Source organism: Penaeus chinensis, chromosome 16 (assembly GCF_019202785.1).
Source record: "Penaeus chinensis breed Huanghai No. 1 chromosome 16, ASM1920278v2, whole genome shotgun sequence".
NCBI lineage: Eukaryota > Metazoa > Arthropoda > Malacostraca > Decapoda > Penaeidae > Penaeus > Penaeus chinensis.
The window spans coordinates 36986134-36998633 of NC_061834.1; the positions used below are offsets into that span (position 1 = coordinate 36986134).

Consider the following 12500-nt stretch of genomic DNA (forward strand, 5'->3'; position numbering starts at 1 on the left):
CGGTTGTCGGGTTGCCGTATCTATCAGCTTTCTTCAACTATATGTTGGGGGAATTTTTTTTTTTTTTTAAACTTGGTAAAAAGAAGGCATGGGAAGGAGAGAGAGAGGAGATAAAAAGGAGAGAATTAAGAGAGGAGAGCTGAGAGAGAAAAAACGGAGGAGAAGAGAAGAGTGGGGAGAGGAGATGGGAGAGAGAGAGAGATTTTTGAAAAGAAAAAGGAGAAGGAGAAGAGAGAGAGAGAAAGAGAGAGAGAGAGACAGTTTGGGGATGAATGCAGAGAGCAAGATGAAAAAAGGAAACAGAAGCAGAAAAAAATAATAAAAAGAAGAAATATAAAAAGGGCAAAGAGGAAAAAAGAAAGACTAGCAAAAAAGAGACAGAGGGAAGAAATGAAATGAAAAGAAAGGTGTAATGCTGCATCATCCCACTTTTGACAAAAAGTACAAGCAATTGATTAATATTAATAAACAAAAAAGAAGAAAAAACATAAACAATAACATTTCTTAATTCTCTACCCCCAAGCCAACAAACCAACAAAAAGAAAAAAACATAAACAACCCCACCCCCCCCAAAAACCACCCAACCAACCAAAAGCCAACAAAAAAACCCACCCAAATCCCCCCTAAACGAAAAAAGACAAAAACAAACAACCTTTAAACCCCCCCCCCAACCCTCCACCCAAAAAACAAACATAAAACAAAACCCCAAACAAACAACAAAACCCCCCCCACTCCCCCACAAAAACCAAACAACAAACAAAACACAAACAATCAAACATAAACAAACCCCCCCTTTCCACCCATCCCAAACAACATAAACAAAAATCACAAATTTCCCATCCAACCCCCTTCAAAAAAAAAAAAAAAAAAAAAAAAAAAAAAAAAAAAAAAAAAAAAAAAAAAAAAAAAAAAAAAATTGCCTCTGTTCAAATTTTCAGCGGCGTGGGAAACAAACGCATCGCCCGGGGTTATCATGGGAATGGGAGGGGGAGAGGAAAAGATTAGGGGGAGGGGGGGGAGGGGGGGACAAAAGGAGGGAGAGGGGGAAAAGCGGGATTGGGTGGGGGGTTTGGGGAGAAGCCCGAGTTTGGGAAGGGGGGGGGGAGAGACACGAGGGGGGGGAGAGAGAAAAAGGGGGGGGAGAGATTGAGAGGGGAGAGGGGAGAGGGAAGAGGCTTTGATGGGAATAACAGGGAGGGAGACACAAGAGATTGGGGAGGGGGGGGGAAAATGGAAGGGGAGAGGGCAGAGGCGGAGAGAGGGAGGGGAGAGACAGAAGGAGAGGGGAAAAGAGGACAGTGAGGAGGAAAGGGAAAAGCGAAGAAGGTTGAGGCGAAGAAGGAAGAGGAATGAAAGTGGAAAAGGAAAAAGCAGAAAGTGGAAAAAAAAGAAATAGAAAGAGAGAAAAAGGGAGAAAGGGAAGGAGAAGAATTGAATAAAAGAAAAGGAAAGAGGTGGCAGGAAGAAGAAGAGATTGAACCCAGAGAAAGAGAGAGAGAGAGAGAAATAGAAGAAAGAGACTGAGAGAAAGACAAAAGCAAGGGAAAGTGGGGAAATATGCATAATCTGACAATTGCATAAAAATATTAAATATAACTTTACAGAGGCCGGGGATTAAGGTGAGCTGCATATAAAACCAAATTTTATAAGCAAAAGGCGGAGACCAGCACGCACACGCACGCACACACACACACACACACACACACCACACACACACACACACACACACACACAAGCCAAACACATAAACACACACACATAAACACACACATAAACACATAACACATACACACTTACAAACACACACACACACATAAACACGTAAGCACACACATAAACACATATATACATAAATACACACACACACACATAAACACATACATACATACATAAACACACACACACACACACATACATACATAAACACATAAACACACACGCACACACACACTCCCCTCCTCCCCTCCTCCCTTTCCCCTCCTCCTTTCCCCCTTTTTCCTCCCTCCCCCCCTCCCCCTCCCCTCTAGTCGTGAAATGATAGGGCAAGACTTAACTACCGTGTTGAACCATCTCGCAATCAAATTCTTGGTGTTTCATTAGTCTCCACGCAGGTCATTAGCAGCTTTAATGACCTCTGCAGCTGTCAGATGGCCCTCATTATGGCGCGTGAGACTCATAACTATGTGGGGGAGGATGCTGCGTGTGTGTGAGTGCGTTTGCGTGTGTGTGTGTGTGCGTTTGCGAGTGTGTGTGTGTGTGTGTGTGTGTGTGTGTGTAAGAAGACATTGGTATGCTGGAAATCTGTGTTCATTTCTCATTTCGTTTTGTTTATGCAATATGTATGCATTGGTGTGTGTGTGCGTGTGTGTGTGTGTATGTGTGTATGTGTGTTTATGTGTGTGTGTTTGTATGAATGTGTGTGTGTGTGTGTGTGAGTGTGCGTGCGTGTGTGCGAACGCAAGTATCCGCCTTTGCATTATAATTCGGTTATATATGCAGGCGCATCTTACTTCAGAACTCTTGGAAGTTATATAATATCTTATGCAATTGTCCATTTCTCTGCTGCGTCTTTTCCAGTCTTCTGTATCACGTTATGTCGGAGGTGACGTGGTAACAGCATTCTTGCTCTTTTAAGTTATTAACGTCGTCTTCCAGAATTTAACGTGACTGTCAAGAGGGAAAGGAGGAAGAGGGGAGGGGGGGGGGGGGTGGAAGGAAGGGAGGGAAGAAGAGGGGGAGAAGGAAAGGGCGAAGGGGGGTGGGGTGGGGGGGAGGAAGGAAAGAACGGTGGGAGAAAGGAGGGAGGAGGGGAGGAGTAAGGAGAGAGATGAGGGGAATCATGTGAAAAAAATACAAGAAAACGAGACAACAAAGTTGACAAGAGAAAGATAGGGAAGAAAGGAGAGAGAAGAAAAATAAAGAAGAAAAGCAAAGAAGAGGGGGAAGAAAGTAGCAAAGAGAGAGAGACAGAGAGAGAGAGAGAGAGAGAGAGAGAGAGAGAGAGAGAGAGAGAGAGAGAGAGAGAGAGAGAGAGAGAGAGAGAGAGAGAGAGAGAAAGAGAGAGAGAAGGAGAGAGAAAAAAAAAAAAAAAAAAAAAAAAAAAAACAAGGACTAAGGATCGTAGAAAGGGAGGGGAGAAGGAGGAGAAGGAGAGCCACTCACTGCACAAAGGCTAATGATCACTCTAACATATCCTTAATGAGGTATAATGGAGTTTAAATCTCCCCAAGAACATAATTCGTGTTGAGGGCTTTGTTGTTTATAGTGAGGAAGAAGGGTGAAGGGTTAAGGGGGAATGGTGAAGGGTGAAGGGTTAAGGGTGAAAGGTGAAGGGTCAAGGGTGAAGGGTGAAGGGTCAAGGGTGAAAGGTGAAGGGTCAAGGGTGAAGGATTAAAGGTTAAAGGTTAAGGGTGAAGGTTAAGGGTGAAGGGTGAAGGGTAAAGGGTGAAGGGTGAAGGGTGAAGGGTGAAGGGTAAAGGGTGAAGGGTGAAGGGTGAAGGGTGAAGGGTGAAGGGTTAAGGGTGAAAGGTGAAGGGTCAAGGGTGAAGGGTGAAGGGTCAAGGGTGAAAGGTGAAGGGTCAAGGGTGAAGGATTAAAGGTTAAAGGTTAAGGGTGAAGGTTAAGGGTGAAGGGTGAAGGGTAAAGGGTGAAGGGTGAAGGGTGAAGGGTGTAGAGTGAAGGGTGAAGGGTCAAGGGTCAAGGGTCAAGGGTCAAGGGTCAAGGGTCAAGGGTCAAGGGTCAAGGGTCAAGGGTCAAGGGTCAAGGTGATGGGTCAAGGGTGAAAAGTGATGGGTCAAGGGTGAAAGGTGAAGGGTTAAGAATGAAGGGTGAAGGGTGAAGGGTTAAGGGAGAAACTAAGGGTGAAAAAGGGTGTTGTTTTATTGGTCCTTGTTTGATTTAGCTGTTTCTAAAGTGCGGGAAAGGGTGTTAGAGCTCAGGGTGAAAGGGTGTTAGATATTAGGGTGAAAAAGCATGAGGTTCAGGGTGGGAAAGGGTGTCGGAGCTTAGAGTGACAAGCGTGAGGCTTAGGTTCAAAAGGGTGTTGAAATTCAGGGTCAGAAGGGTGAGAATCAGGATGAAAAGTGCGAGGCTTATGGTGACTAGGAATAGAAACTCCAAAAGGGTGACGCTTAGGGTGAAAAGGATGTTGAAGCTAGGAAAAGGGTGTTGTATTTCCCGTTCTTGTATTTGCTAGTTCCTGTTAGTGTGAAGGGTGGAGCTCAGGGTGACAAGGGTGTTGCTTGTAGTTTCTCTGATGGTGAGGGTAAGGCAAAGGGTGAAAAAAGGGTGTTGTTTGTTCTCTGTTGTTCTAGGCTATTACTTAAGGGTGCAAGGGTGTGATACACAGGGTGAAAAGGGTGTTATTTGTGGCTTCTTGTGTGGGATTTCTCTGAGGGTGAAGGGTGAAAGGGATATCGCTTTTTCATCTTTCTTTGTTGCCGCTTTTGGTTCCTCTAAGGGTGAGAAAAGGATGTTGATTATTATTCACTCCTTCTGGTTAGTTATCTGGTTTTCTCCCATTTCCTTTTTTTCTATAACTTCTTCCCTGTTCTGTTATTTTTCTTGAATTTATAAAAAAATAAATGAATTACCCTTTCTGTCTCTTTTTTTATTTTTGTCTATTTGTCTGTCTGTGTTTATTTGTGTGTTTATCTCTCCCTCTCTCCTCCCTCATCTCTCTCTCTCTCTCTCTCTCTCTCTCTCTCTCTCTCTCTCTCTCTCTCCCTCTCCCCAACTCTCTCTTTCCCTCCCCCTCTACCCCCAGTCTCTCTCTTTCCCCTACTCCCTCATCTCTCTCTCTCTCTCTCTCTCCCTCCCTTCTTCCCTTCTCTCCCATCCGCCATCCTTCCTCCCTCCCGTTCCCCTTCCTTTCCTCCCCATCCTCCCCCATTCTCTCCCTTTCCTTCCACTCTCTCGTTTTTATCCCATATTTTCCACTCCCCATCCTTTCCCCAACTACTCCGAGACACTAACGAACTCTCACGACACCAACATGACACATGGCGAGGCTCTGGTAATTGAAAATAATAAAGAAGAGAGGGAATTATGTATCACCTCAATATTGCATTCATCAGTGTTGGATTAGATGTTGCAAGTGCGTTGGTCCTCATTAAGGCGTCTGTGATTTGTCTATTCATGACTCTAGTGCCGTTTTTCTCCCTATGACGAGGTATGTGTCTGTTTGCAATGGGTGTTTGTCTCTTTCACGTTAAATAAAAAAGAAAAAGAAAAAGAAAAAAAAAAAAATACGATGTGCCTTTCTCTCTCTCGCCTTCCTTTCTTTTTTGTCTATTTGTCTCATGTTTATTTCACTCTCTCACGTCTATTTCGTCTGTCTCGCGCCCACTCGTTCCTCGCCTCTCTCTCTTCTTACATCCTTTTCGTCCACTCTTCTCTCCTCTCTGTTCTTCCCCTCTATACCCTATCTTTCCCTCACGCCCACTTGTCTGACGCCCCGCCCACCACCTTTCCCTCCTTTTATGCCCCAATAACGCTAACACCCCAACCCTTTTCCTTCCTTCTTGACTTCGAATCCGCTTCCAATAATTTTCCCCTCTTCCCCCTCCTCCTCCACACCCACACCTTTCGTGATTTCCCCCTCCTCTCCCCCTCTTTTCCCCTTCTTTCTCACCCTCTTTTCCCCATCTTCCCACCTCGTGATTTGATTTCCCTACCTATCTGCCTCTCCTCTCTTCCCTCTATTTATTATCTTCCCCTCACCCTTTCATTCGTGATTTTCCCCATCCCTTTTTCCCCTCACTCCTCTCTCTTCCTTCCCTCACTATATGCTCTCCATCCTCTTTTTCCTCACAATTTCTCCCTTCCTCCCATTCCCTCATTATCTCCCCTCCACCCCAACTCTATTCCCCTCCCTATCTTCCCCACCCCCTTCCCTACCTCTCACTCCTTCCTCCTCTCACTTTCTTCCCCCAACCTTACCCCCATTCCCCTCGCTATCTTCCGTCATTCTCCTTTCCCCTCACTCCCTCCCCATCCTTCTTTCCCCTCCTTCCCCTCCCTTCCCCATCTATATTTCTCCTCACTCCCTTTTCCCTCCCTTCTCCCCTCACCCCCTTTCCCCTTCCTCCTCTCTCTTCTCCACCCCCCTTTCCCCTTACTCCCTTTCCCTTACTCCCTTCCTCCCTCCCCTCACTATTTCCCCTCCTAACCATCCCTTCCCCTTCCTCCTTTTCCTTCCCTCCCTCCCCTCATCCCCTTTCCCCTCCCTCCCTCCCCCCCTCCACCTTCCATTCCCCTCCCTTCTCCCCACACCCCCATTCCCCTTCCTCCCTCCCCTCCACCCTCCATTCCCCTCCCTCCCTCCCTCTCTCCCCTCCACCCTTCCCCCTCCCTCCCTCCTCCCCCCCACCCTCCATTCCCCTCCCTTCTCCCCTCCACCCTTTCCCCTCCCTCCCTCTCTCCCCTCACCCCTTTCCCCTCCCTCCCTCTCTCCCCTCCACCCTTTCCCCTCACTCCCTCAGGCGCCAGACCCGACCAGCTCACATGGCGACACTCTGTTATAGAATAATTTACAAGAGAATCCGTGTCCATTCTCTTTCCTCTTTCATGAAACCCCTATGTTGTGAGATTAATTGATGGGCGGCCCTTGCTTGATCCGTGGGCGGCCGGAGGAGGGGCGTGTCCAGGGGTGGGGGTGGGGGGTAAGGGAGTGTTCAGTGGAGGAGTAGGGGTGGGGATGGGAGATGGGATTGTATGGGGGGGGAGGGCGTGTCCAGGGGTGGGGGTGAGGCTGAAATGTGGTAACGTGTGACAGGTAATTATACAGTAATTAGTAATAAGCAACCATAAATTACAGTTTATTGAGATTATACTAGTATATATCACAGTATGCTTGTACAGTATACTTGTATACTGTCATCATTATTGCATATCTCTCTCTCTCTCTCTCTCTCTCTCTCTCTCTCTCTCTCTCTCTCTCTCTCTCTCTCTCTCTCTCTCTCTCTATATATATATATATATATATATATATATATATATATACACATACACACATATATATACACATATATACATGGTTTTACACACACACAGACACACACACACGCACACATTCATATATATATATATATATATATATATATATATATTTATTTATCTATAATCTGATATATCTAAGTAAAATACATGTGGTTATATGAAATGACACTAACCTAAAAAATAAAAAACATTTAGATAAATTCATTTTCTCTTTTTATATTTCTAAAACCAAATAGTTCTAATCCTCTGATTTAAGTCGTTCATTTTCAATTCTAAATTGCAGAAGCTTTAATCTATATCTAACAGAATAATTTTGTGATCAGTTATTAAGCTTTAATCCAGAAATCTAATTTGTTTGATATAACCATCTATCATATTTTACATAAGTTATATCATCAAATAAAATTACTAATCTGTTATCGAAGGATTTAGTAATCTTACAAAAAATCCTCAATATCTTATCTGAAACTACATTTATATATATATATATATATATACATATACATATATATATATATATATATATATATATATATATATATATATATATATATATATATATATATATATATATATATATAGACACACACACACATATACACACATACACACAAATGTATGAATATAAATATGTATATATATATATATATATATATATATATATATATATATATATATATATATATATATATATATATATATATTACACAGGTGTTAATGTTAATTTTCTTCTTCCTTTTCTCTGTTTTCTTTCCAACCTCCTTTTACTTTTATTTCCATCTTCACTCCGCCTTTCCCTGTTCTTTGCGTTCGTTTCTTCCCACGTTCCCCTCTCCTTCTTCCCTTTCTTTCTTTTCTCTTCCATTCTTTTTTATGCCTTTTGTCCTATTTTCCTTCCTTCTTTTGTTGTTTTCATTCTTCCCTCTTTATCTTTCTTTCCGTCTTCTCATCCACTCTTCCTTCCTCTTTTGATTTTTGTTCTTTTATTAATCATCCCTGTATCTCTCCCTTTTTCTCCCCTCTTTCCCTCTCTTTACTCCTTTCTCTCTCTTTCAATCTGCTTCCTCTTCCTATTCCTTTCATTCTATCCCACTCCCCCCACCTTCATTCCTCCATCCCCCTTTATCTCTTCTCCTCTCCCCTTCTTCATTCCTCTATCTCCCCATTATCTCCCTTTCCCCTTCTCCCTCCTTCCTCCTTCCTCCCCTCCACCTCCATATCGCCTTCCCTCCTCTCCACCTCCCTTCTCCTCTCCTTCTTCCTTCCTCCTTCCATCTCCCTACCTCCCCTATACCTCTTTTTCCCCTTAACCTCCCCTCTATCTCTCGTCTCCCTTTGCTTCTCCCTTCTCTCACTCCTCCTTCTCATCTCCCTTCCTTTACCTCCCTCTCCCTTCTCAACCCTCTTCCATTCCTCCACCTCCCCTTTATCCCCCATCTCCGATCCCTCCCTCTCCCCCTACCCCCCACCCTCCCCCTCTCTTCCCCCTCACCCCCTCTCTCCCCCTCTCTTCCCTCTCACCCCCCACCCCATCCTTCCACCCTTTCCACCTCCCTCCCTCCCACCCTTTCCCTCTCCTTCCCTCCCTCCCTCCCCCTTTCCCCCTCTCTTCTCCCTCCCCTCACCCCCTCCCTCCCCCTCTCTTCCCTCTCACCCCCCAACCCTTTCCCTCTCCTTCCCCCTTCCCTTCCCCTCTCTTCCTCCTCACCCCCCACTCCATCCTTTCCCTATCCCTCTCCTCTCCCCCCTCTCTTCCCCCTCACCCCTTCCCCACCCAACCCTTCCACCCTTTCCCTCTCCCTTCCTCCCCCTCCCCCTCCCCCCCTCCTCCCTCCCTCCCCCTCTCTTCCTCCTCATCCCCCACCCTTCCACCCTCTCCCCTTTCCCCCCTTTCCCCTCCAAGGCTGGCGGCGAGAGGGTTGTCGAGAAGCTCAGCGAGAAGGAAGGTCGTCGGTTTAAAGATCTCATGAGTCGTAAGTCCCCCTCCTCCCCTCCCCCCCCTTCCCCCCCCTGCTGAATCTCCTGTTGCCGGACCCTCACTCAGGACAATGGCAAGTTATAATGTTTTTTTATTTTTTTTATTATTAATTATTTTTTGGGTGTTGTTAGTTGTGTGTTTTTTTTTCTTATTTTTTTTTTATTATTATTATTTTTTTTTTTGGGGGTGTTGTTAGTTGTGTGTGTGTTTTTTTTCTTATTTTTTATAGTTTTTTTTTGTTTTTTTTTTGGGTGTTGTTAGTTGTGTTTTTTTCTTATCTTTTTATTGTTTTGTTATTTTTGATATTTTTTTTGGGTGTTGTTAGTTGTAAGTGTGTTTTTTTACTTAATTTAATGTTTTTTTTATGGTTTGGTTCTATAATTATTGATATTTTGATTGTTGTAGATGTATACTACCATTCAGAACGCTGTTATTGTTGATAAAAAAATATCTGGTGCTATTCATTGTGTTTTTAACATGAATGATTGTTTTTAATTGTGTTTTTGATATGACTGATTGTTTTGTTTTATTTTCATTGATTTTCTGATTGCTGTTGGAATGAAAAGGGTCTCGCGCCGCCTATAGGAACGCTGGCATTTTGAAAATTATTAAAGTTATTATTTTAATTGGTCGGTTGGCTGGTCTGGTTATTAACGACGTGGTGATTGTAATTGGTGTGATTGTTACTTGTTTTTTTGTCTGATTGATTGATTGTTTTGCTTCGTTATTGTTGATTTTCGGATTATTGTTTATTTTCTTTTGTCTGTAGTCGCTTGCTTGTTTTGCTTATTGTTTTTTGTTTTAACCTTGTAATTAGTATTATATATATATTTTTGTTTTACTATTCAGTGATTTATGTTGCAATGAATCGTGTTATTTTTTCATTTGGCTGTTCGATGAATCTAGTCTTTTTTTCTTTTATAATTAGTCTATTTTTCAAATGTTATTGTATGGATATCTCTTTCTTTATTGTCTATGTTCGGGGTAGCTCGTTTGCTTTACAATGATTTATATATATATATATTTTTTTGCAATGTATGTATTTTTGAAACAAACACACACACACACACACACACACACACACACACACACACACACACACACACACACACACACACACACACACACACACACACATATATATATTGTCATATGACGGACTAATCTTCTTTATCAAACCAAAAGGTTCATATTAAAGTCTGATTTTATTTTGTCTATTTTCCAGTGATATACTTTTCTATGTAGTCTTCTGTGTTAAAATTCCGGTGATATTTAATCGGTCAAAAAAAAAGAAAAAAAAAAGAAAAAAAAGGAAAAAAAAATAAAGAAAGAAGAAGAAGAAGAAGAAATATGTTTTTTTTTTTTAATTTTTTTTTTTAATTTTTTTTTTTACTGTTAGTGCTAATAATGATAATATTGCTACCACTAATAATCAAAATGGCCATCAATTTGACCATTGCGTTATCAGCACTGAAGTTGTTCCTATAATTATTATATTAGTATCAATATTACCTATTTTATTATTATTATTATTATTATTATTATTATTATTATTATTATTATTATTTTTTTTTTTTTTTTTTTTTTTTTTTTTTTTTACGAAAAGGTTTATAAAAAGATCCAAGTGATCGTTACAGAGAGAGAGAGAAAAAAAAGTTCATGACATTACAGACGATTTACATATTGCATAGTATTTGTGTATTTTATCACAGATTAATCCAGATTTATTTTAGATTTAATTTAGCGTAGTCTGCTAACTCTTTTATCTCCATCTTTATTTTTATCCTTTTCTCTCTCTCCTTCTTTAATAATCCTTTGCTTCCTGCTTCCATTTTTATTCTATTTCATTTCCTATCTTTATTCTCTGCCTCTTACTTATCCTCATCCACTTTCTTTAATAATCTTTTTTTTTTTTTCCTTGCTCCCTCATTCTCCAATCCTCCTGATTCTTCCCAATTCCTTTCTCCCTTCTCTTTCTTTCCTCATCCTCCTATTCCTACATTTTCTCCCTGCTTTCCCTCTCTCTGTCTCCTTCCTCATCATCGTATCCACCTTTCTTCTTCCCTATTTACTCTTCTCCTTCTTTCTTTTATCCATGACCCTTCTCTCTCTTTCTTTATCCTTCTCCCTTTTCTTACTTTCATCCACTCATTTTTCTTTCTCCTTCCTAATCCCTTTTCCTTCCTCCTCCTTCCTCATACTCCTGATCCCCCTTCCTCCTTTCTCATCTTCCTTCCTCCTTCCTAATCTTTCTTCCTCCTTCCTCATCCTCCTAATCCTTCCTCCCTCCTTCCTAATCCTCCTTCCTCCTTCCTCATCTTCCTCATCCTCCTTCCTCCATCCTCCTTCCCCATCTTCCTTCCTCCTCCCTAATCATCCTTCCTCCTTCCTTCCTCCCTAATCATCCTTCCTCCTTCCTCCTCATTCCTAACCCTCCTTCCTCCTTCCTCATCCTCCTAACCCTCCTTTCCAATCTTCCTTCCTCCTTCCTAACCCTCCTTCCTCCTTCCTCATCTTCCTAATCCTCCTTCTCCTTCCTCATCTTCCTAATCCTCCTTCCTCCTTCCTCATCTTCCTAATCCTCCTTCTCCTTCTCCCTCACCCAGACTACGGTGACATCAAGGCCAGCGAGGACTGCGCCGAGGACATCGACTTCGTGATCGGAGAACTCAAGAAATTCATCGGCGAGGAGAACATTCCGAATTATTCCGACTTCCTTGGAATTTACGGCCGGGTGAGTCGGGGAGTCGGCGGCGGGAGGTGTTGCGTGTGTGTGTGTGTGTGTGGGTCTGTGTGTGTGTGTGGGTGTGTGTGTGGGTGTGTGTGTGTGTGTGTGTGTGTGTGTGTGTGTGTGTGTGTGTGTGTGTGTGTGTGTGTGTGTGTGTGTGTGTGTGGGTGTGTGTGTGTGTGTGTGTGTGTGTGTGGGTGTGGGTGTGTGTGTGTGTGTTGTGTGTGTGTGTGTGTGTGTGGGTGTGTGTGTGTGGGTGTGTGTGTGTGTGTGTGTGTGTGTGTGTGTGTGTGTGTGTGGGTGTGTGTGTGTGTGTGGGTGTGTGTGTGTGTGTGAGTGTGTGTGTGCGGGTGTGTGTGTGTGGGTGTGGGTGTGGGTGTGGGTGTGGGTGTGTGTGTTTGTGTGTGTGTGGGTGTGTGTGTGTCGGGGAGGTGGTGGTAGGTGGGGGAGGGGGGAGGGGGGGAGGGGAGGAAGTGGTGGGAGGGAGGTGGGGGAGGGGGAGGGAGTGGTGGGAGGGAGGTGGGAGGTGAGGGGGAAGGAAGGTGGGAAGGGGGGGAGTGGGAGAGGGAGGTGGTGGTGGGGGAGAGGGAGGGGGAAGGAAGGTGGGAAGGGGGGGGAGTGGGAGAGGGAGGTGGTGGTGGGGGAGGGGGAGGGGGAAGGAAGGTGGGAAGGTGGGGTTGGGGAGGGGGGAGGGATGTGGAAGGGAGCAGGGAAGGGGGGATGGGAGGGGAGGAGTGGGGGGAGAGTGCGAGTGTGTGTTTGTATGTGAAGTGGATTATAGATAAGAGAATGGGT

At 43.6% G+C, this 12500-nt stretch overlaps 1 protein-coding gene across 1 annotated transcript in view; it reads left to right on the top strand.

Moving 5' to 3' along the window:
• Positions 1-12500, top strand: part of LOC125033310 — a 45852-nt gene that overhangs the window by 12013 nt on the left and 21339 nt on the right. Inside the window, exons 5-9 of the mRNA XM_047624693.1 lie at positions 1605-1619; positions 2578-2602; positions 3702-3806; positions 4196-4264; positions 11584-11711. Coding sequence (XP_047480649.1) covers positions 1605-1619; positions 2578-2602; positions 3702-3806; positions 4196-4264; positions 11584-11711 — 342 coding nt within the window. The remainder of the gene's footprint in view (positions 1-1604; positions 1620-2577; positions 2603-3701; positions 3807-4195; positions 4265-11583; positions 11712-12500) is intronic.